This window comes from Rhipicephalus microplus, chromosome X (assembly GCF_043290135.1).
Source record: "Rhipicephalus microplus isolate Deutch F79 chromosome X, USDA_Rmic, whole genome shotgun sequence".
NCBI classification, from domain to species: domain Eukaryota; kingdom Metazoa; phylum Arthropoda; class Arachnida; order Ixodida; family Ixodidae; genus Rhipicephalus; species Rhipicephalus microplus.
The window spans coordinates 171,190,619-171,215,084 of NC_134710.1; the positions used below are offsets into that span (position 1 = coordinate 171,190,619).

General features: G+C 43.3%; 2 protein-coding genes and 1 non-coding gene across 3 annotated transcripts in view; 2 read left to right on the forward strand and 1 right to left on the reverse strand.

Annotated features, from left to right (window-relative positions):
- LOC119177180 (5-oxoprolinase) overlaps positions 1-12,665 on the reverse strand; it is a 129,757-nt gene extending 117,092 nt beyond the window's left edge. The window contains exons 1-4 of the mRNA XM_037428582.2: positions 12,259-12,665; positions 10,259-10,450; positions 6,295-6,420; positions 2,724-2,830 (exon numbers count right to left, since the gene is read on the reverse strand). Coding sequence (XP_037284479.2) covers positions 2,724-2,830; positions 6,295-6,420; positions 10,259-10,450; positions 12,259-12,435 — 602 coding nt within the window. The 5' untranslated portion in view covers positions 12,436-12,665. The remainder of the gene's footprint in view (positions 1-2,723; positions 2,831-6,294; positions 6,421-10,258; positions 10,451-12,258) is intronic.
- TRNAK-CUU (transfer RNA lysine (anticodon CUU)) lies at positions 5,148-5,220 on the forward strand. Its single transcript has one exon. It is a non-coding gene; the product is annotated as a tRNA-Lys (tRNA).
- A 245-nt stretch (positions 12,666-12,910) lies between the features above and the next one.
- l(1)G0320 (signal sequence receptor subunit 1 l(1)G0320) overlaps positions 12,911-24,466 on the forward strand; it is a 43,427-nt gene continuing 31,871 nt past the window's right edge. The window contains exons 1-3 of the mRNA XM_037428581.2: positions 12,911-13,315; positions 14,131-14,225; positions 23,948-24,053. Of these exons, the coding sequence (XP_037284478.1) occupies positions 13,249-13,315; positions 14,131-14,225; positions 23,948-24,053 (268 nt within the window). The 5' untranslated portion in view covers positions 12,911-13,248. The remainder of the gene's footprint in view (positions 13,316-14,130; positions 14,226-23,947; positions 24,054-24,466) is intronic.

Genomic DNA, 24,466 nt, shown 5'->3' on the forward strand with positions numbered 1-24,466 from the left:
CTAACAAAAAAATCGCAGTATTTCTTCGCGTCCGTCCCTTTGTCTACATCTTGGTGCACTCGTGACCACCCCTTAACTCTATCGTTACGACACCTATTCAAATCGTTCACTGGTGATCGATCCTTTTGGATCGTCGATTTTGGCATGTTAAATTTGTTTCTCATGCACCCAGCACTTTTCTAGTAGTTAGTCCAGCCACTCAACTTTCATATTTTGAATTTGCCCATTTTGACAACATAGTGTTTTTTGACAGACCTTTACGCGAACCAATGTGCGTGTATTGTTGAAAAGTGCACTAGGCAGACGAACTTGACAGAAGTGTGTGCCCCTCATGATAATGCTACAGTAACATCGAAGTTCTGTAATGAAAAGAACCTTTGCAAGCCAAATATCAAATTTAAGTGTCAGCTTCACATTTTGACCATCTTGAGCAGTAGTAATTGCCAGAAATTTAAGCCGGCTATTCAATAGAGAGCTGTTCCTAGGAGTCGGGGAAAATTTATTCTACAAAAAATACTTGCGAAGGTCCGCCACATGTTTAATGTATCGAAGTGACCTTCTCTCACAGTTTACAGCAGCTTTAGTTTTACTTGCATCGTTATATCAGACACAGGGTTGCATCTAGTGTTATTAGTCGTTTCTACAACATTGTCACGCGTGCATGGGTGCGCACCAGCGCTGCGAAATGACGAGCTTAGCGTTCAAGGATGACAGCACCTAGGTAAGCTTCGAGTTCTATGGCGGCAATGTTTTGCGGCAGCCTGAGGCATCCGCAGCCGTTCATGGGTTTGTTTTGTTTACATATTCAAGTTGCCTCCTCCTCCGCGAGTGCATATAGTTTCTCACCTCTGCGCACAATCCTATAGCTACTCTGGTTACCTGCAGGGTCTACACTTCGCTGGGGCGCGGTGTGCTGGATTTGCTGCACAGCTTCTCCTAACGGCAGAAGGCCCCCTGAGCACATCTTGGCCCTGATTACAGAGCAGTGCAAAATGTTTTTAAAACTGCACACGATACTGTCCTTTTTTTCAATACGATAAGCACGAAAATGCCAAGAAATATGCGTGGATACATATATTAGAATGCCAACCTATGCGGAGTGAGGTGCCTCATGAAAAGAGACGATGCTAGATGAAATAGCGAAGTTCATTGGACATCTCATTTAGAGGGACTATTCAGCTCACAGGTACCCATCTATATTGGATCATTTGAATACTTATCACAAGGCAACAAACATTTACTGAAAAAAGTGTACGAGTACACTTGTGTCTCTCGAAAAACCGTGAAATGCTTTACCGCATGGCACGAGCAATGAAACAGCACCTCGGTTCTCATTTTGTTTGTCTATGTGAAGAGAAACATTTTGAACAACATTCATTATTTTTTTTTATATTGTTCCCGAGTCATTTATTTACAAAATGTACATTCTGAATTTTCTTTGTTTTGAATATTGTTGCACCAGCTGGCAACCAAAAATTGCACACTTTTCATATTTGTATTTGTTCTATAATATTTTTGTTGCTCTACAATGTATATTTCTTGGTAAGAGCATTTCAATCTGGCAAAAACGATCTTCCCGAGACATATGAAAAACAAGCATTTCCGTACAGTAACGAAAGAGTTAACTTGCAGTACACCAAAATTAGTATGGTAGAGTAAGATGGTCTGAGTAATATGTCTCGCTGGTCGTGACACAAATAACGTCATTACTTACATCGTAAAACCCTTTCTAGCAGATGTGTGGCACGTACCCATGGGCAGGTATGTGCCACAATATGAGGGTATGTGCCAAAGGTGATTGACAGTTTATATCTACCCAGGAACAGTGAGAACAGGCATATGTAATTTTAACACGTGAGCGTTAAGAAAAAGAGGACATTGGCAGCGTTGACCCAACGGATGCAAAGAATAAATGTAAGGGTCCCTGCAGGAATCGAACCCCAGCATTCTGCCTGGCAATCAAGTATTCTACCACAGAGGCACTCCAGTTTTAAGAACTACTTTTCAAATAGACCCTGATATTCGTGAAATGTCATTTGTGGTTGCAGTGCTGGCTATCCAATTTTATAAACATTACATATTGTACTCCTATGATACAGCTGTCACATCGGGTTAATGTCAATTTTAGTTAAGCACCATCCACTAAAGTTTATGTATTAGTGTCCAGGGCTAACATCCTCATGAGCACCAGTGCTTCATATCAGCTTACCGCTTCTGGTGTTGCTAATATCCATGTTGCTGTAGCATCGTTACGCAACTGTGAAGAAATGGTTATACAAAACATATGCGGCTGTTTAACTTGTGCCTATGCGTGCTTCATGACACTTCGCTCAATAAAAAAACTACAACACAGTCACCTTCTATCCGTATGCTTCGCATAGCATCGATTCCCAAGATACATGGGATCTGCCGAATTTTTTGTTCTTTATAATGAGACATTGTAATAGGAATGGTTAAGAGGATGGAAGTATATAAGCCATGGGGCATGTTGCCGTTGAAATTCACCATGATTAAGCAGCTAGTGGGGCACTTGCCATAATTTAAACAAAAGGCAGACATACTGCCAACAGCCAAACACCCTCATTAGACAACTTAGCACATGCTGCTTGCCACCACACCTATACTATATGTTTTCAAACATTCATATCAACATGTTTAAAAACTAACTAACCCAGGATTTTTATTTGATTCCTGAAATAAAATTCTTATATTTTCAAACTTACGTATAAGAATGAAGCAAAGCTACAGCCAGGCTTTTGATTCCAAGACTTAACACCTTCTGTAGATCAGTTCTCAGTTTCTGAATGTCAAGAGGCTTGATGATGGTCACCTATACAGAAACAACATAAAGGACATTTTAATACACACTCTCCCACAACTTACGTTGCAAAACCTTTATCAATATAATAAACAACATGAGCAAAACAGCATCATAGGCAGCAACTAGTCGAGTACACACAGAATCTACTAATATAAATGTGTAGTGTTCATGTATCTCGAAAGATTATGGCCACTAGCGTGGGTCTGGTATTAGCGAGCCGCAGGACACGCTTTACTTGTCGCCGTGGTGAGAACACGGTACTGCTCAAAGTCCCAACACCTTATTTCCTGCGGCAACACCAAAATGCAGTACAGAGCACGTTGAAACAGTGGCAGCAGGGAAGCAAATGGGCTTATCCACACCCTGGGCGAGAACTACTACGAAGGGTGCTGTGAGCCCGTCTACGTGGGCAAAGGTCATTCACTGGGACACGCCTGTATTGGCTGTGAAGCCTACTTGCGGGGTCCACGTTCTGACAAGCAGCACAGCTGAACAATGCTTTTCTCGTGCATTTCATCTTTGTTATGAATGAAAAAAGCCGTTCCTCAGGCGTGAAAGCCGTTGTGGCGATGTGCTATGTAGAGATAGGCTGCGAGCAGCTAGTCCGATTTGCGGCAGTTAGATTGCTAAAGACAATGCATCAAAAGTCATTCACAGCCATGAGCCGGAAAGTTCATGATGCGGCAATACATGACGTCAGTGCCAATCTCGCAAGGTCGAAGGAACTTAACGGGGACAACACTGCCATTATGTACAATGGTATGTGGCACAAACATGGCCGCGAAATAGCATCGGCACTGTTGTGTCTCTCAACACTGGACTTAGTTTAGATTTCGTAGTCCTGTCGAACTTCTTCCTAGCTTGCAGTCAGCACAAGGCTCGGCCAGATGGAGCGGAAGAAGTTTGGCAAGCGTTTCATGGCCCTGTCTGTGAGCGAAATGTCTGTGAGGAGTCGGCTCGAAAAAGCCAAGAGGGACAAACTCACAGTGTTGGCGTATTTTAGCGGCAGTGACCAGTAAAAGAAAGATTGTTCTTTTTGGTGTGCAAACTTCATCGCATTTAATGGCATCTTTCATAAATAAAAACTCAATTTCAACTTTAAAACTCATTTTTCTCCAAACACAAATTTCGCCATTTTTTTTTCAATGTGCCCCTCCTTTTTCAGGCCCTTCTAGTGCTCGGACCTGCATAAAATTTTGCGCAAATTTATTACAATGTATAATAAATACAATAATGTAGTTTAAATTTCAATATTTTACTAAATAAAGAAAAATTATATGTAAACCTTTACTAGGATAGGTGAAATATGGACTTTTTTAGGCCTATTATTTTTCCCGCCTATTACATATTTTGTATGTGCTTCCTAATTAGTTATTCGCATTCCACACTTTATTTGAAACATTATGAACTATAAATGGTAAAAAATTATAGAAGTTTAGGGATGAAAAAATGGGGGCCAAAAGGGGTAAGGTTTTCACTTTGTCATGTCGTAGAGCTGAAAGTATGCGACTTGCAAGAACACTAATTGCATATTTGAAATCAGCATACCAAGTTCCATAAACAGCTCAAGTTTAATTGCTCTAGAGTTAACATTAAAAAAAGTGTCTTCGAGTAACATCTCCCTTCAAATGGATCCGCAGACTTCTCGCTGGTGGCTATATACTTCAGCAAGAGCCCGTCATAGTCCAGCAAAATGAATCCGCTGGGGACTCGGCGACACATGCTGTTTCCAGTCCCCATTCACGCCTGCTGCAGAGCAAGCAGCGTAACGGCGCTTTGTCTATTCGAGACAATCGTTATCGGCGCCTGCCACAAAGCAAGCAACGTATACAGCGCTCTGTCTCTCCGAGACTCAGAACGAAACACTTTGCTGGGCCTTCAGTAACTCTTCACTGCCGAAAGCGATTCCCATTCTCCCAAAGAAGGGAGTCGGGTATGACGCCCACTCAGGACCGCAGCAACAGCCTCGTGCACGGTGTCACGGGTTGGCTCTCTGCAACGTGGCCTTTGGAAAACTCCCCCACTCGGCCGCTACATGGTGCACCGCTTACCTGGATAGCAGCCGAAGTCGTCTGCATGGGGAATCCCCCTTTTCGCCGCTGTTTCGCTCCCGACACTGGCATGTGCAAAGGCACCGCGAGCGGCCGTCGCACCGAGATCAAGGTTCTCGCAAGACAACAGGGGGCATGAGATAGCGCGTGAGCTACTACGTTGGTTGTGTGTTCACCACAACAGGAGGTGAAGACACGGATGGGTGCAAAATGGATGCCCTTCGATAGAGGCATTGGCCTCTTTGTGCAACGCGGCATCCGCCTGAAAAGGTCAGGCCCGGCTAGCTCAGTCGGTAGAGCATGAAACTCTTAATCTCAGGGTCGTGTGTTCGGACCCCACGTTGGGCACCAGTGTAGTGTATACGTATCCTGAAAGATTATGGCCACTAGCGTGGGTCAGGTCTTGTCGAGCCGCAGGGCACGCGTTAATCGTCACCGTGGCGAGAACACGGTACTGCTCAAGGTCACAACACTTTATTGCCTGCGGCAACACCAAAACGCAGTACAGAGCCCGTTGCAACAGGGGCAGCGGGAAAGCAAATGGGCTTATCTACGCCCCGGCCAAGAAGTACAACACAGGGTGCCGCGAGCACGTCTCTGTGGGCCAAGGTGTTTCACAGGGACACTGGGACAAAACTGGTCGCTCGAGCGAGGGCTCCGCTCACGTTGGCTTCTGAAAGGTATGGGTCGGCGTAGTATGACCCAGCATTAGGACACCGCACCATGCTTCGGCATAGCATTCAAGGGGGGGGGGGGGGGGGGGGGGCGACAAAGGGTAGGTGTTCGCCGCAGGCACAAGGCGCCGTTGGCGAAGTCTGAACGAGCCCCAAACAAAAGGAGTTGATGGACGGAAAAAAAATTCGTGCTTACCCCATGTCGTCCCAAAGAGGTTCTCTCTCACTCCCGACGCATGCACGAAACGTGTCGAGAGATTTTGCGCTCGGCGCCACAGTCGACATCTGCGACTGGGTGGGAAGGGTTAAACGTCCCTCCCCGCTCCCCCAGCATGACAGACTGCAGAGGAGGGGAGTCATGTCGGAACATGAGAGCGGAGAAAGAGGTGGCGAAGCCTGCGAGCTGGCCTAGATTCCCACAAATGAAAACACTTTTCTAGCTGAGCAAATGCTGCTAGACAGGTAGTTTGTGCATACTAGTATACATAAATTTTGTTACCAAGTGAAATCAGCAAATAGATAATTCACAAAACCAGTTCTGTTAACTTTTTAAATATTTATGCTAACTATTTAAGCTCCTTGACAAATACTTCATCAGAAACGCAAAGAAAATTGTACCTAAAGTAAATGCAAGTTTTTGTACAAAGCACTTGTAATGTGAGATACTTCATAATCAAAATTGAAATTCAGTATGCTAATTTTACATTTAGAAGTGAGAACCTCAACATTTCATTATTACTGTAATTACCTTTTCATCAGTGCTTCCCGAGATTTCTGGTGTGTTCAGGTCCAAAAAGCAGTCATCTCGACACAGAACAACTCGTTCATCTGCTTCTACTACACAGTCGTAGAGAACTTCAGGCTTGGCACAGGACTGTTCAGAACAAAAGAAAAAGTGTTAGTTTCACACAAATGCATAAATTTGATAGAAATAGAAATATATTAAGCAACTAATTAAAGCAATGTTTGTATGTATAATGCTCATGTATACTGCAGTATATATTAGTCTGTTGTTGATAAATGCCATCCAGTCACTGTCAGCACCATTAGCGCATGAATGCTTGTGAGGTTATTCTATCTCACCGAGACAACTTCTTGTTGCCTAATGAACCCAAAGCTTCCTGGCAATAGAAAATGGGGCGGTGAAACAGAGGCTCAGGTTGAAATTATCACGAGGAGGTCAGACTTAGAAGACCCCTTGTGCCCTAGCCGTCTCCTCTGCACAGCCTATGACACTGAATTGGGAGCCACAGTCAGGACTGAGTTGTGCAGCCTCCCGCTGCCCTCCAATATTATTTATTTTACACATGCAGTGACAGAAGCAACATTTCACTTTTTGGAGCAGATTCTGGAGCAGCAAGAATGCTAGTTTAGGGCAGCTACTGGCATTTTTGGAGCAGTTGGTGCAATATTTACAATGACTTCTAGAGTTTAACGCATCTCATAATGATCAATATTTATTCTTAAACATATTTCACGTACAATAATGACTTCAAATCACAAAAAATAAATGATTAAGCAAGTAAATGGTCACTTAACACTAAGCAAGATTAGCTACATATATTTAAAATACCTATACTGGAGGCAGAAATGTTATAGAAGGGATAAAGCTGAGAACCAAATAATAAAAGTAACACATGTAACTGTGGCCAGAGCATCAGTTTATAATCGATATGAGATGAAAGAAATAAGTTATTTTGATATTTCACCAAAAAGGCAACCATGGAAGATTTCAAAAAAATACCTAACAAGAAAACCAGCCAAGTGAGCTGTACATTTAAATTGCCAGCTTATGCAGTATAAATGAGATTAAAGTTGATGAAGTGGTAAACGTCATCAATCCCACAATAAGGTCGTCACAACAATAGTTAGTAATCACTAAGACATCAAACTAATCTCACACACATTTCAGCAAAACAGTCGGCTCTTGGGGTACAAATATGCAGCCAAATCAGACATACATAGTGCGATTACTGTGGCATTGTCAATATGCTAGTATGCAGCTAGCACGCAGCTAGTAAACAAGCTGCATACTGGGATGATTGATTATACAGGTTGTTTTGGGTTTTTTTTTTTTTAGGCTTGCTAGATTGTAACACAGTTGAGTTTCACTGTTTTCAGTTCCCAACACCATTTCAAAGCAGGTATAGAACAGTTATAAACAATTATTACACTATAAATCAGCAGGGAGCAGCATTTCTCTTTTAGAGAAGTTTGGAGCAATTGGAGCAGCACTTCCATCATTGCACATGAGTGTATGCTCAAGACAGTCCCATATTATGAGCAGGTTTGCCGTCTGGGAGCAAAACTTACATTTGCCAAGGGGAAAGCTGGAACAGTGCAAGGCTTATACAAGTGTGACAAACAGGTTCGTTTGTAATAAGTACAAGCTTAACTTTAGAACATTTATGAAAGACTCATAGCTTGTTGATACTTATCTCAGACAGCCTTAGAGTGTGCAGTAACTTTGTGTTATGTAACTATGGAATCCCTAACCGGAGTGCTGCCTGGCTTATGAGATGACCAAGGTGGTTAGCCAAGACTGTAAGAACACAGATTTGATGGAGCGAAATGCAAGCATCTAAAGAAGTGTGCAAAGTAACTTCTGCAGTACAGCAGAGATTTTCCATACTTTCCAAATGTCTATATATGCAAACCTTTGATAATGGTCTGCATTGTAATTTCACTAGGTGTTCTACATGATAACTGAGCAAAGAGGGCAGAAGACAGGGCTGTAGAGACCAATAAAACAGCTGATATCCAGAGGAAGTGTATAAAGGTACATCAAAATAAAAACGGAACTTTGCATGGACTGGCTACTTTCATTACAAACTTCTACTTCTCTTGAGGCATACACCTATTACATGTGCGATCCACAACTGTCATCTATGTCAGCAAAGTTCCAGTCACAAACTTGCAGCTAGCACCGATCAGGTGGACATGTTGCCTTAGGTCTGTGAACGGTACGTTGTGCAAGCACGGCATTAAGGCTGACACCACTGGGCATCAGAGTCAATTTCTGTGCGTGCGCTTGGATCGATGTGCCGCAAAATTGAGAGATGTAAGCAGGCAGCAAAGTGTTGTAAACGCATTATGACAAGCTTCCGACCAAGTAGGTCGTTCATTGTCACCTAGGAGAGGTGCATTTAAAGGTGCGATGACAGTAGCGAAATTTTGAATGAAGCGTCAAAAAAATAAGTATAGGCCAATGAAACTGTATAGTGCTTTCAAATAAGTAGACTTCGAGAATTCGGATGCGGCACAAAGTTTAGCAGGACCAGAAAGAAAGCCTTCTTCGGAGATAACGTGGCCTAATAAAGTTAGTTTTTGAGCTGCGAATAGACACTTCTTCAAGAGAGACCAGCATTTATGAGTGCGGTCTAAATTTGATGTAATCAGCGTAAGTGAGTTGGGAAATCTGGCAAAAAGACGACAATGTCGTTGGGATACCAAAGACAAGTGATTTACTTCAGGCCGCGTGAGGTGCACGAGATTCGCACGTAAAATGCCGTTCAGGACGTGTTCAAATGTGGCAGGCGCCTTGCAGAGGCGGGCTTGAGTGGATTTGATTGATTGATTGATATGTGGGGTTTAACGTCCCAAAACCACCATATGATTATGAGAGACGCCGTAGTGGAGGGCTCCAGAAATTTCGACCACCTGGGGTTCTTTAACGTGCCCCCAAATCTGAGCACGCGGGCCTACAACATTTCCGCCTCCATCGGAAATGCAGCCGCCGCAGCCGGGATACGAGGCGAGCTTGAGTTTCCGATTGCGAAGTTCCAGATTTTCGCTACCCAGCAGCTCCACCAATTATTACGGGGTTTTATTAAGGTACGCAGCGACCGCAATGATTGTAGCTACGACAATTATAGCGCAATGATTGTAGCCAGAGAGCAAACTGTTTGTGCGAGCCAGCCAATGGCAATGTGCTTTTGTATGAGCCTATTTTTTTCCTCAAAGCTGGTACACTAAGTGCATTACTACTAATTGCAGTGTACATAAATTTGCTGCAGATAACACCCGACTCTTTTCAGAAAGGTCATAAATTTTGAAATGTCAACAGATTAAAAAAATAGTTGCAGGTATTTCTATGTGTTAACATTACTGATTAACTACAGATGCTACAGTTAACTACAGATGCCTAGGTGAACTATACTCGACATATTATATCATGACATTGACTGGACCAAAAATCATGTTGACTTGCACACACAAAGTATCAGACTTTTTATAATGAATTGCAGTATTATCTACAACTACAGCGTGCTCCGATTTGGGTGCACGTTAAAGAACCCCAGGTGGTCGAAATTTCCGGAGCCCTCCACAATGGCGTCTCTCATAATCATATAGCGGTTTTAAGACGTTAAACCCCACATATCAATCAATCAATTACCTACAACTACAGCAACCTTACCACAACACATGGACTCATCTTAATTCAAGATTTCAAATCTACACTTAAACCATGTGAGTTATAGGTTCAAAGAATATTAAAAAGACAATGATTTGGCAGATGTAGGATTGATTACAGTATCTATCAAATATGATGTTTTAATATAACCAGAACTTTTAGTGAAACAATGATGTAACTTTTAACGGGACCCAGATTAATGCTGTGTTCACAGATAATAACAGCTTACAAAAAACACCAGAAAGCAAAATAAGAATCAGACACAAACGATAAAGTCGAGTGCTTTGTGGGGCCTTACAAGGTCGAATAGATGTGGTCTTGCTTGATTGCCTATGTATAGTAAGTCTTTGAAGCCGGCAGTAACAACAAATGCTGTAGGTTCTCCTTTCCGCTCTAGAAGAGCATTTGTAGCCACAGTGGTTCCCATTCGAATCCACTCTATCATTGAAGCATCAATTTTTTCATCTGCTGGGAAGGGTATTCCTGTTTCCTGCAATCAAGACAGACATTGTGTACTCATTAAGTTGATGTCGACTTTGTGTAATGCAGAAAAATGTAATGCAGAAAAAAAAAAACAAGGTATATACTTAGGTATATACGTAGTCTTTCAAAATAAGACATTTTCAGCTGTGCCAAATTTAGCATGTCAAAACCTGAGGCACGCAAACCATCCTAGAGTGGTCCAAAGAAGAGAAAGTCCCATGAAGCTAGGTCTGTGCAGTAGGGAAGGTGTTCCAATAACTCAATTTTATCTTGATGGTTTAAATATTGTGATTAGCCAGCCGTGTGTGGCCGTGCATTGTCATGCAACAACAAAGTTTTCAACAACAACAAACCTCAACATTTGTGGTGAATTGCTTGTAGCAAATTCTCGATACCCAGAAATGCAGTTTTACGTAATAGTGAACTTCTCTCATATTGCTAGGATAGTCTGCAATGAATGTCTAAAGCTTTGACATCCTCTGACTAGAAGAATTAGATCACTGCTCATTGTTTCTTTTTGGTGTAAACTTCTAATGGAGCAACAGAAGGAAGAAAAATGGAGGAATCAAGATTAAACTTTCCCAGCCTTTCCATAACAGTATAAAAATAAAATATGCGAGGACAGAAGACAAACTGCACAATGTTAGAAAAGTTATGACAAAAATGTAGATCATTTCTGACTTTCTCTTGTATTTCTCATCAAATAAATAGCTGTTTTGATATTTAATTTGCTTTAGCCTGTAGGGCAGGCCTTTTTGAAAAGCCACGTAGTCCTAAAAAGTAATCTTTTTGTAAATTGCCATAGTAATCCATATAAAATTACCTATTTACAATGCGAAAATCCGTCACTGCTTCATTTATAAACGTGAGTTTTGAAATGTCTTTGCAGATTTCACATCTCCATTTAATGACACACATGCATGCAAATTATCATTAAGATAGAATAATAAATAAAAAACATGTTTTCCTTTTTTTTTTTTCAAAACTCTCATCCTCCCCCTCTCTCCCTTAAAATATGTCTATGCATCAGTGCCCACCGTGCACGTGACAGAAAAAGGTATTTACAGGGTTACCTCCAAGAGAAATGTAGATCTCTTTAAGATAAAGCCCTTTCTAATTACAAAATGCATGGCAGGCTGCACATTTGTTAACAAGAAATCGCTACAAAGATCTCATAGTATTGTCATTACATTCAAGCCCAGCAGCTTGCCTCGTCATTACAAAAGGGCAAGGATGCAAATTTTACTTGCATACAGTTTTCTATAATCCCACGAAAATCCAGCTGCAAGAAGAAGACTGCGTTTTGTGAATGAATGAACTATGAGATTCTTGATTTCGCTGTTAGTGCTCATGCATTCCTAACTTTGTTCTGGCAAGGTGGGTACAGTTTGGTTTGGAACCACACGATTCCTGCACCGTGAGTGAGTAACTTAAGACAATGCTCTCTGCATATTTATGGCAATGCTGTTTGGCGGTTGCGTGAAATGGGGACATAGAACACAAGTAGTAAATAGGGACAAGTTGTTGAGATGTTGTGTACGATTTCAAGCATAAACTGACAGATAAGTTATAGTCCAATTAAGGCAATCAACAAAACCTAGTGGTAATATGGACTCATGCAGTGCCTGTCACAGTTTGGTAGTTAAAGTGTGTGAACACCTTTACGTGCACAAGCAACTTTAGTTCTTAAAGCTAATTTATTTATTCTAGGCAAAAACTTTGAACAGTAAAATCCTTCTGACATGATGCGATTATTTAGCAGGCTCATTTTAAAACACCAACTTTGCGTTGTTCTCCGGCACGTATTAGGCTCACCTCTTCCAAGATCCTTCTGATGCCCTCGCGTGGCGCGTCCGGATAATTATTTGGATCTTCAGAAAGAAGCTTCATAACTCTCACGTTACCTCTGGGGCAACGAGCATATATGTCCGTGAAGGTGCCACCACGATCTATGGCAAACTGAAACTTGTGATTCGACTCTAAAGGTTTCATGGTGCTGCGCCTGTCGCCTTTGAACACCGACAGCAGAGAATAACTGATAAAAAGCTTAGAAGAAGCCGCACGACGCGACCCACTGTGCCATCGTAGCTGTAGCTAAAATTCGAAATGATCGCCAAGCGCTGCTACAAGTTACTGCGTTTAAAACAGCGGATTGAAATGATTGAAACACATTGCGCTGTTTGAAGCAGATGTCTGTCACGTGCTTTGCAGCCGTTCCGCTCATCAGCATCATAAGCACCGCCCTACCACGGGGTCAACAAACTGTCGGCTGATAAATGAAGCACACCATTAAATTTAAACTATTGCTAACAAGAAGTTGCTTATGCGCGCGATGCCAAAGTGTATGCTGACTGAGTTTGTGAGGCCACAGCGGTTTTATTTCAAAGATGCTTCAAAGCGCTCACAAATTGATGCTGGCAACATTGGTATGTCGCCACCATCACGGCCACGAAGGAGCGTCTGCTGCTGACGTGTTCGACAACAACAGCGCAGTAGTCAACACGATAGTGAAACCAGTGGAACACCCGTCAGTATTTTACTGCAAAGTTTGCTAGTTCGTCGCTTTAGTTGGTCAATTAGTGAAGCCCAAACGCTCTTCCTGTGCGCGCGGGCTCAAAAGTACTCAGAAAACTGAGAGGCTGAAAACTGATCGAGGCCGGTGCTTGTTTTTTATAGCCTCGAAACCGGTCCTTTTCGTAATGGTGGCACGGCACGTAGAGTCCGCGTAGTCTGCTCGTCACGTCGAATCGGTTGTAATCTTCCAACGTCTAGGCTCCTTGGCTACATATTTCCATAGACTGCAAAATGTTAAGTCGGTATATAATTTTAGCCCTGCTTATTGTGCCTCTGATGACCATATTTCATCAAAATGGTGAGTCTTTACTTTGCGTGTTGTGTTCCGTTGCATATACACTTCCTCTAAAATGGTTGTCAACAGATTCTCGGGTGTATGGCTAAACATACTTGCACCTTGCTTATCCGGTGACCACTGGTTTAATATGTTACAGATTTTAACAACCTAAATCGGGCATTTGTGTCGCTGTTAGCATAATGCGGATTTTGTGATGCTACGCGACTAAACTTATCGGATGTGCTCGCATTTGGCACACTAACGGATCTGCATCTGGGATCTTGCATCTTTCAGGTCGAAGAATATTATTTACTGTGTTCGTCCTGGAAAGCATTTTAACGGTGGGCGATTTTTAGTGCGCCGATATATAATAGATGTACATTTGGTTGTTGATTCTAAAGTCAGCTGCAGCCTGTTTAGCTTTCGTAGTATTTCCCATGGCTAGTGTGAGACGGTGATCTTTTATTCAGTCCATACGTCCTCATAAAAACACCGATTTAGTACCTTCAACTTCAGTATTATGCACTAGTAATGGTCTAATGACTGCAGCATTATGCAAGAAATGTCCTGCTCATCTCACCTTATCTCACATTTGCCGCATGTAAAAGCACTTTTCGATATGTGCAAACTGATTGCCAGCATGTCATATCAAAAACATATCAAAATAGTTTGTAGAACTTAACAAAATGGCTGTGATGTGCATCGCACATGAGTTGATCATGTTGCTCTTTTCGGCCCGTTTTGATCTGCTTATGTGACTGTCGATGCCAGGCCTATGTTGAGGCATAAGCAGCTACTTGTTCTGGTTCTCAAGTTGTAATTGTCCATGTTGTCAGGTTTGCCTTGTGCAAGAGCAGAAGAGGAGGATGATGTTATGGTTGAAAATGATGGAGCATCTGACTCGACGCAAGAAGGCGCAGTCACTGAACAGGTGAAAAAAAAATTCTTGGGGGGTTGATCGCTTTACTCTTGCATTCTCTAGCATTCTGGTGTGCTGCGTGTTCAAAATGACTACTGTTTAGCATATGATTGATTGTTAAGCATTGAGATTGAATTCCAGGTTTATCGTAGCGAAGAAGTAAAGTTTTTTTGCTGACTGTTGCGAAAGCATTACAGAATGTATTCTCCAAGTCCACAGATATATAGTAATGGCATTAATGACATGTTTACTAAAATATTTTTGTCTGCACTTCGCCAAAGAAAACTGTTGCAATTATGCTAGTGAAAAAAAGATTTTTTTCAAAGTATCCTGTTCGATAAATCTCACACGTGGGGTGAACTTATCGCGTGATATTGTGATCATCAACTGGTATGCATGAGGCCTCGCATGCTGATCTAGTTGATGAAATCAATGCTGAGATAAGGATTGCAGTGTTTCTTGTGTTGATGCTCTTTTGAGAAATTTTGTTGAAAAAATAATTGCTGTGCTCAGCTTGTTGTACACATGCTGAGGGAAAGGAGTCGAGTACTATGCTATTTCAATTTCCACATGTCGACCAAAACCTCATTTAATTGTCTGGTCATGCAACACCTGTATGCAATTGTGGGATCTCTAGTGGCGAGCCCTTGAAGTGAACGGACACAGCAGACACGGTCGGCACCATAATTTATGATAGTGGAGATCAATGCTCGCGCACACACCACCTACCGCTCATAAGTTGTGACCCCGAAATGTGGCTTCTGTGCAAGACATGTGCACCACGTGGCACAAACAACTTTACAGGAGGTGTCAACACCTCCACATAATACACATCGCACATTTTCACTATAGTTAAGCAAAAAAGGGAGGCAAGTGAAACGGATATTTTTTTATATCATGAAGGTTAACCAAAAATAAAGGAAGGTGTCGGGCTTCTTGGCCTAGTTTATCATGTGCATATACTCATGGTTAGTCACCTGTGTGCGAGGAGTGATCAAAAGTGGTTAAAACATAGCCGAAAAAATGATCAATCTTTGTAAGAAAAAGTGCCCTTTCTGGGCTTTGGCCTGTACAGCATTCAATATATCGGATGTTACGCTCTGTGGGAGTTCAATGTACGCGTGGAACAGTCTATACTTTTGCATGGAAAATTCAAGGGGACTTATCAACTGCTCGATATTGTCAATAATTTGATATAACCGAGTTTGATATACTCGGTATTCACTGTATTTCCTGAAACACTTCTTCAAGTAACTATGGGATGGATTCACTAGAAGAGCTTATTGCCTCACGAATTCAGCACCATAAAAATTTTGCGAATCTGTTCAGTACGGGTGGAGTCGCTAAGATTTGTCGCACGCTGCAATCTCATTCTCTCTTCTCTCGTCCTGATGAAAGCACTGGGAGCTAAGCAGGGAGGGATGGCATGGGCAAAGAAAATATGTCACGCACGTCTCGGGACCTTGAGCATTTTTTTCTTTTCCTTGTTTTTTTTTTTTTTTTTTCAAATATGCGACTTTTTCAATGTGATCGCGCGCACATGCATGGACAAGTCGCGACTTTTCGCAGCAATCCCTATAACGAACAAGCGCGCCATGTTCAAATCAGCCAATGGCTCATAGATCACCTTCTACAAGCGATTGTGAGTTTCCTCCATCATTTGTAGAGAGAAGAGAAAGCAATTTTAGCTGACTGATAATTTATAATATTTGGCTTGGTATTCTCGGGAGCCTTTACAATCAATCGGCAGCGTTTTCTGACCATGTTCGAAAAGTGTTGCAGGGCCCCTTTAAGCTCAATGTGGCCTCTACTGCTTTTCTGTTCCGATCGCACGCAGAAATGTGCGCAGTCTTTTGCGCACCAAGCGGTTACAATAAGCAGCTGAAAATGATAGATAACCTGATAAAGCAGCAGAAGCTATGCTGGAGTGAATGTAGGAGTCACAAATTATGCTCTTGCACTAAGACATGCTACATGCTCATGCCTAATCTTTGTGCTTCAGCTGGCACACTGAATAACATAGTGCTGGCTGATATGTCGCTCTGTTTTCTGCTATGTTTTTGTGATACTATAGAGGACATGCACTTGACGTTATCCACGAGGATTGCTAGCGTCGGGGTCTCCATTTTGAAGGTCTGCGCGCTTGCCTCACGCGCAAAAGACTCTCTGCACAGGCCGCGTTCGAGATCCCTATGGCTACTTGGATGTCTAGAGACCTCAATAACACCTCCTGCACTCTGAAGCACAAACAGCAAGACGCGCTTACAAACTAGTCTTAAAGATAGCGTGGCGATAGTGTTGCCCCCTTGTAGATCAAAGCTCAGTGCATACTCCTTATTAAATTATTGGAGAACTGCTCATATGCATCGCTTGTATGAACACTGTGACTATTCCTCTGTCCTTTTGTAGTCCCTAGTATTTGCCCACTAGTAGTAGTTGCAAACTATTTTGAGTATGGTACTATGTTGGGCAAAGTGGTGTATTGCTTCAAGGGACACAAATGAGAATAACGCTTTTCTCATATGAGTAAATTACTCTTTCACAATTCTAATACCACCACTGCTACGCGATTGTGCTTGGTAAACAAGAAAACGCACAAGAATAAAATGTGGGTGGTGACGCCACCTTGAAATTCTCTCCCCAAGGTGCTGTGACGTAACTTTTGACAGTGCCTGTTTGGTCCTACGTTATTCTGAAATTGTAAGAATGAAGTGTATCATCTCCTGAGGGGGTCCATGAACTTGAAGTGCCATGTTTTAGGCAATTTCATTGAGCGAATGTTGCCAAAATGTGAAAAATACATTTAGAAATTCGTGATGTTACAGGGTATGATTTTGGTGCAAAATTTAGAAATGAACTGTCAGCTTCGATTTTGTTCTTATTAATAACCTATGACAGAAAAATTATGGATGTTAACTGTCTTGAAGTATAATTTATTTATCTTAACAGATTTATTGCATCACTTGAGTGTCTTTTAACAAGGGTAAGTGTAGTGTGTGTACAGACTTCAGGAAAATAGGATTATACTGCCGGTTCTTGTCTTCTCTTTTAAAGACGATAGTCTTTCTTGGGGACCTTTGCCGCAAAGATTTTGGTCTGTCTGTCTGTCTGTCTGTCCACTCTTAACGGCATCGGGTACGTGAAACGGTCGACCCCATCCGCAGCGCCCACCTATGTTGATCAAGGTTGAGCGCTCATGCTTGTGCAATTGTCAATTAAAAAGCAATTATTGCGCATGTCTGGGGCACCATAACAACACGTATATAGTTTGCATGTGCGTTTCTTACTAGAAAAGGCATACACAAGTAATTCTAAGGACCGTAGCGCTTATCGCACTGCGCTGACCATGCAACGCTTGCACGGAAAGACGAGTGTTTCCAACGCACTGCTAAAACGAAACGGTAGTGGCACCTACCCGTCGCCTTGCGTTCTACACCTTATCACCTCTGAGATGGGCGCGCACACCCGTCTCAGAGCCACGCTTTTTGTTTTCAAAGACAACTGCCAGATGGCACTTATGTCTCACGTGTGACATGACTTGATGCACTCATTCGCCTCCGCTGCATGCTCGAGGCAACGCAGCGCCTCCAGAATTCCATTCACCGATTTTCTTGCGCAGAACATCAAATGAATGTCTTGTTCACTCTCTCCACACGCAAGAATCGTCTTTCGATGACATTTGCAGATTACATGCAGATACGGGGCCACTTTTTTTCCTGAATATTTTATTTCACCCCACTTCACCTCATTAAGGGACTATTTTAAGTGTTTTGAATAACATGCAAAAGAAGCACATTTGTTTAGAGTTATTACATTGATTTTCTTTTTTGTGTGTGTAATTCATAATTCTTGGGAGACTCGCCCAGTAAATTTATCTGTTATATGTAGCTTGATGTGCTGTTTAAAAAAAATTACAGAAATGAAAAATACTTGTGGTGATGAGTTTTAAACATGCTCACTCGCACATAAAAGTCACAGGGTTAAACATCAGTCACAGAAGTTGAGTGAGCGTAGTGGAACCATTTGTACCGTTCATGGCGTTCTCACATGAGTACATCTGCTCAAGCACTGCAAGGATCACTGTCTGTGGAACAGTGTGGTAGAGAGTGCATGTGCGCTTGCACTGTTGCCGTGTCTCTTCGTTTGGGAGCAGCTCACAACTCGAGGGCAGTGGCGTACAAACACTGTACGACAGTGGCAGTATGAACTATAGTTTAAACGGGAGCACCTAGAGGCGTATGTGTAAGCATGCTGCCACTTGCTCATAACCTCCAAATATCACATTGCAATCTGACGTGAAAGACAGTAGAACGGCGGCAGCATCAAAGAAAACAAAGATGAGCAAGCGACACAGTGCATATACACAATCTGCGACAACTTTAGGGGAGTTTTTCGAAAAACTTTTCCACATTAGGCTCTTGTGCAATGAACAGTCTCTAAACTTCGTCATCATTTTCTTCAGTGCCTTCATTGAGGAATGCTTACTGGCCATTTGAATATAGAAAAATATTACTATGGCCCTAAATTCTTCATATTATAAGGCTTTCATGAACTCCTTATGTACAGTGAAATCTTGGTACAACGAACTTCAGGGGACTGCGGAAATTTGTTATTTATTTTGAAAGGTCGTTATAGTGAAAGCTCGAAAATTAACCATAAATACTTATTTTTCACCGACCAAAACGACTTACCTTTACAACGGTGGGTCCTTGAACTCGTTTTTCTCAAGAAAAAAAATCCACAAGTAAACGCCGAAAAGATGTACGTTTACTCTAAAGAAGTCTGCGGTTTTTTTTTTTTTTTTTTTTTTTTGATGCGAGCAGCACAAACTTTGCAGCGCAAAGGCCTCCAGCTCATCCACATTCATGTGGTGCAATTCGGTTCTTTGGTCACAACAGCCTGCTTTTTCCCTTCCAGTTGCCGAAGAATATCCATTGTCTCGCTTAGCAAAGACTGCTTCCGCTTCTTCGTCGCAAGCAGAGATGAACTCATTTGTAGTATCACCGCAGTGCGAACGCAGATTTGCTTTGCGGGCGCGATAAGTGATCACCTAAAAGAGATGAACACGACTGAAAAAACAAGGCCGTCAAAGAAAAACCCAAAGCGTCACGGCTGTCATCGCCTCTTTCAAAGAAAAAAAAAAGCGCTAAAAAAGAAAATGCCTCGCGCTTTGTTTTCTGCTCTCTCGCTGTCTCAGGTTTTCCGCGCCCACGCTTCCTGCTCTGCAACTCCCACTCTGCCTCACTGACCTTGCCCTCCCGTGTTGCCCTCGCTACAGTGGCCAAAAAAGGGAAGTGTGATGAACGCACCGGCTAGCATGTAATGCCTTGGGAGGAAACGGCCAGATGGCGCTGGCGCACGTTTGCACGTCACCCAAGGCGGCGATGCGCTGCGCAGAGACGGCAATCAACCACGCACGCTGGCAATGTGAAACATTTAAAATATATATTTTTTTTTGCTCATGCATGGCCTCAAATGGTGACCGAAAAAATGTGTTAATTAGCTTCCTGAAAAGAGGATGCCTACGTGAGTGCGCGACTGAACTGAAATATCGTCAGGTCGACAGGATGCCAAAAGTGAGCGCACACGGCATTGAAGCATTTTATCATGTCAAGTGGTAGAAGAGTGGAACGATGAACTCAGTTGTGAGACATTGCTTGCGACAATTTCCACGGCTAACCATCATTTTCTCAAGCTCTAATCTGTAAATAAAGCCCCATCATTCAAAACGTCATACTCAAAAACGAGAAACACAAGCGGTATCTGGATGAAAACCTTTCATTTTTTGCACAAAGGTCATACAACGCATTTCCGAGTAGTGATTCACTATCTGTTTACAACAATGCCTTCCTAATAATTTGTCGCACGTCCTTTTCAATCCCCTACAAAAAAAGTTTTATAGTTCACAAGCTTCCACAGAACATTGGGCCGCAAGCCTAGGTGATGCGCCTGAGCTTCAGGTACTACCTCTTTTCACGGGAAAATGCTATCTTCTTGTGGAGTACCTTTGTGGTAAAGTGCAAATGGGTGAGCAGAAAAAAACTTGTTTACTTGTTTTGTGAGGCTCGTACCATGTTGTGCGCAGCCTAGTGTGACATCTTCTTTTTTTTTCAAGAAGGAAACAAGCTCTTCTAAGTTGTCACTGTGAAGCTAGTTGTAGCTAAACCACTTGAAAAAGTGATTTCAAAGGCGTCTACAAATGCAAAGATCTTCTCCGAAAGGCCTACCCATAGGCGTCCAGATGATGGGGGCAAAGGGAGCTGGCCACCTGAGTGGGGAGCGCTAAATCTATTCTATACATTGACTAGGCAGCAGGGCACTCTTTTCGTCGTCTAAAAGGGGGGCGTCAAATCTGCCTCATACACTGATTTAATAGGGAGGAGACGCCCTGCAATTAACCGTCCCCCCCCCCCCCCCCTGAACGGCAAGCATGCCCATAGGTCTACTCCTTTCAATGCGGACAATTTCACCAATCACAGTGTGCTCGAAGTGCCGGGAGATGTGCCTCTCGCCGAAGTGCAGCTCACACACAGCCGAGTTTTCTTGAAGCAGCTTGTCAGCGTGCAGAATCGCTCTCCGCCACTGCGCTAACAGAGCTTCGTCCTTTGGAGCGCTAAACAACGCATGCTCCTTTTTGGGGCGAAGCTCCTTAAAGCGGCACCCGTTCATCTCTCGTCATAGTACGTGACATGTCTTACGCTTTGACCTGCAAGGTAGTGCCGGTGAGAGATTTATCCTGTGCGTTGTTGAACAATAAAAAATTTGCAGCGTGCACGTTAACTAAAAGCCGAATTCTCCTGTCTCTCATTCCCAATTAGCAGCCATTGGCATGTAAATTGAGCACTATCTGGCAAGAAAGGGTTGCTAGGTTATACTCGCTGGGCGTAACCTCCTTGGTTTTAGAAAGGTTTAACGAGCTTTGGGCCGTAGTGCCATGAATACAGTGAACCAGTATATACCATGAACTCGAAGTGGTTAAAGGTGGGGAGTAGACACGAAGCGCAAGCCGTAAGAAAGTGTGCGTGTGCCACCTCTCGTTTAGTCCTTAGAATGTCCGCTGGATGGTGCTGCTTCTATGTGCGGAATATATGATGAAAAGATGCGAGATGGTGGTACTTGAAGTGTTGAATAGATGGACGAACGGACACACAGACAGGTGCATGGATGGACGCACGGACGGATGGACGCATGGACGGACGCAGGGGCAGACGCATGGACGGACGCAGAGGCAGATGCATGGGCGGACGGAAGCAAGAACAAATGGACGGGCGGATGCTTCGCCCCACTCTCCATCATTCACCCCGTGGATATGCTGCCATTTTTTTAGCTGACTTGTAGCCTGTAGTGCACCCCGGGACGAAGCAATGACTTTGTTTCCGCGCCATGAGAGTGCATGCAGAAGCATTGGTGTCAGAATGCCACCGCAATTAAAAAGCAAGGACGAACATGCCCGACAAAACTGTTGGAAACGTGCAAACAACGTATAGACGATTGCGCGCGCCCCCACGCGGCTCCTCCTCGGAAGATTCAGTGCGCTCCATAGGCGCAGTTTGCTGCTCATCACACTTTTCTATTCCAGCCACTGTACCCTCGCCTCTGCGCCCGCTTGTAAACCTGCAGCGTCGGCGTTTCAACAAAAAGAAAGAAAGAAAAGTGCCCTTTAGTTTATTTGTTTTTTTTTTCCTCCGCACTGTCGCGCATCTTCCGAGGAGCAAGGCATCCATTCGTTTTGTCGTCTGCTTGCGTACCGCTCCGGTTGTCGCGACGGATTTCAGAACATAAGTTCATGGTAGTGTGACGTCCCCGCAAACACGGACTGAACCCCGCTCCTTTCAAGATGTGTACGCTCGTTTCTCATTCCCACGCATTAAAAAAAAGGAAAAGGAAACCTTCGGTGTAACGAATAGGCATTCCGAAGTGAAGTACCAGAAGGATTATTTCTACTAATCTCCCGGGCTCCCTCCACGCAAACACGAGGACCGGGCGGCGTCTTGTCGTCTACAGACCGTGTGACGGCGTACGGTGGAGATAATCGGCGCGCACCCTTCAGATTTGTGGCATGGGGGAGCAGCAGAGCACCTTTTTGTGCTCTGCTGCTCCCCCATGCGGTTCGGTTTTGTGGTTCGGGGAATGCGACGCTGCCGCGGCGCTTGTGCCGGGTCCCGTATGCCTTTCCGTCAGCCTCCGTGGCTCTAGGGCTCATTACTGCATTCTGCTCGGATGGCCGCCCGCGGCGGTGAACGACGAAGAAGCGGCGGCTACGGAGAATTTCGCGGGAGACACCGAGCCACATGGAAACGTTGAGACTTGGTCTGGACATCGGCTCACCAAGTACCGGAAGCATCGGGACCATTGTTCGCCCGTAATTAAAGTGCCTTCGGACGGCTCGCCCATCACTCTCCCTGAGACTTGAGTTTGTACCTTATTACTTGCTCGGCTTTGTTTGGGAGAGGGTTTTCTACTGGTACGGGCCACGGGAGCGGGCGTCGAAAATGACACACACCGACTGGGAGAGAAATATGCCGCATGGATAGTGGCGATTGGTTTGGTGCCCCGGTAGGGGGGAGTCGGGTCCTACAAAAAGAGGGTCAAAGATACGATACGAGGGGGCAGAGAGATACGATGCGAAGAGAGTCGAAGAGATAGCGATGAGGGGCGATGAGATGATGACTGGGGCAAAGACGGTACGATGAGGAATGAAAGTTGGCGATAGGAGGCGAGTAAATGGAGCATTCTGAGAGGCACGACGAAGGCGACGATGACGAAGACGATGAAGGCGCCGACGAATCGGACAATGACCCCAGGAAGAAGCCCTGAGCCCCAACTCTAACAGCCAGCTCCGAGGCCCCCGTCAACATGGACATTCTGTGAGACGAACTTCATCTCTCTTACTTAATTGAGCTTTGCGGGTAGGAATGCGGCATATTGAGACATTGCGCGCTTTTATTCATTGAAAATTTTATCATTTGTGTCGTCGTGTATTTATTCTGTATTATTCTGTATTCTGTCACCATTACTTCGCTTATGTATCCTGTTTCGCGTGTCGCGAGTATTTGCTGATGTGTTACAATTTCGTGTAACAGAGATGTGTTTCACGGGCAATATGTGTGTACGCCATTTGCACTTAGTATTCAATTAAATGCATCCATGATTAAGAGAAGATCGTGACGTCTCTTACTTCCCGGCCCCAGCACGAATCCCTGTATGTGGAAAGGGATTGAGACACGTAGCCAAAAGGGAACTGGATAAAAGGGGGTTGAGTGGTCTTCCCTCTCTTTGGTAATTGGTGGCATAGCGGGGACGTCTCAGTAGTGAGGCGTTGTTAATATAACGTGGAACTAAATTAACACTCGTTATTCTGAAAAAGTGCGGTATTCTGAAGTACGCAGTAGTGAAATAATTTTACATTGAAACTTTTAGCAGTCGGTGCAGGATATTTTAAAAGTTTGTTAATGGGAAAAGTTCGTTAATGTGGGGTTCGTTCTACTGAGATTTCACTGTATAAAGCAAGTAGATTAAAATGTTTTTATTGTGTTCGTCTCTTAGATACGCAGATACTATGTTAGTGACAGAGTAGAACAGAAAACGATTGTGTGATTGAAGTCTAAGGCAAATCGTCGCTCAGAGAACAGCGTGCATTTTTATTGTGTATAAAAATGGAATTCAGAAAGCATTTATTAGATGCAAGCTGTCATTAACCCCAACATTTCTCACTTATTGTTTTAATTTTTAAGGATGATGGTGATGAGGGTGATGACAGCTCATCGGATGGACCACTAAAACCTTCACCTCATGGTGATACTTACATGCTCTTTACGAAGCCTCTGAACTTTCAGTCAAGTAAGTCAGATGTATTTGTGTGCTTACTAAGCATGCTGAGGTAGCAAGCATGTATTTTTGACAATCGCATGGTCTTGTAGCAGTTTTCATGAGATCTTAGGATAAATTAGTGTATAGCTCGAGTAATTAAGAATCGGCCAATAGAGTTGCTACGCCACTCTTCACTATGCTAGTTGCATACAAACATGGTCACCATAACAATGTTTTACATGTTGGCATAAGTGTACAAGGAGTGCCTTGAGTTCAGCACTTGTAACTATGTGTAGGATCACAGGAAACACTGTAGGTTGAAAGTTCACAATGCATTTGCTTTGTGCAAAAGTACATGCAATGAGTTGGCAAATCTTCTTAATGGGGATTATTGGGGATTATTATACTGGAATAGGGCAGTATACTCAGAATCTTATTCACTC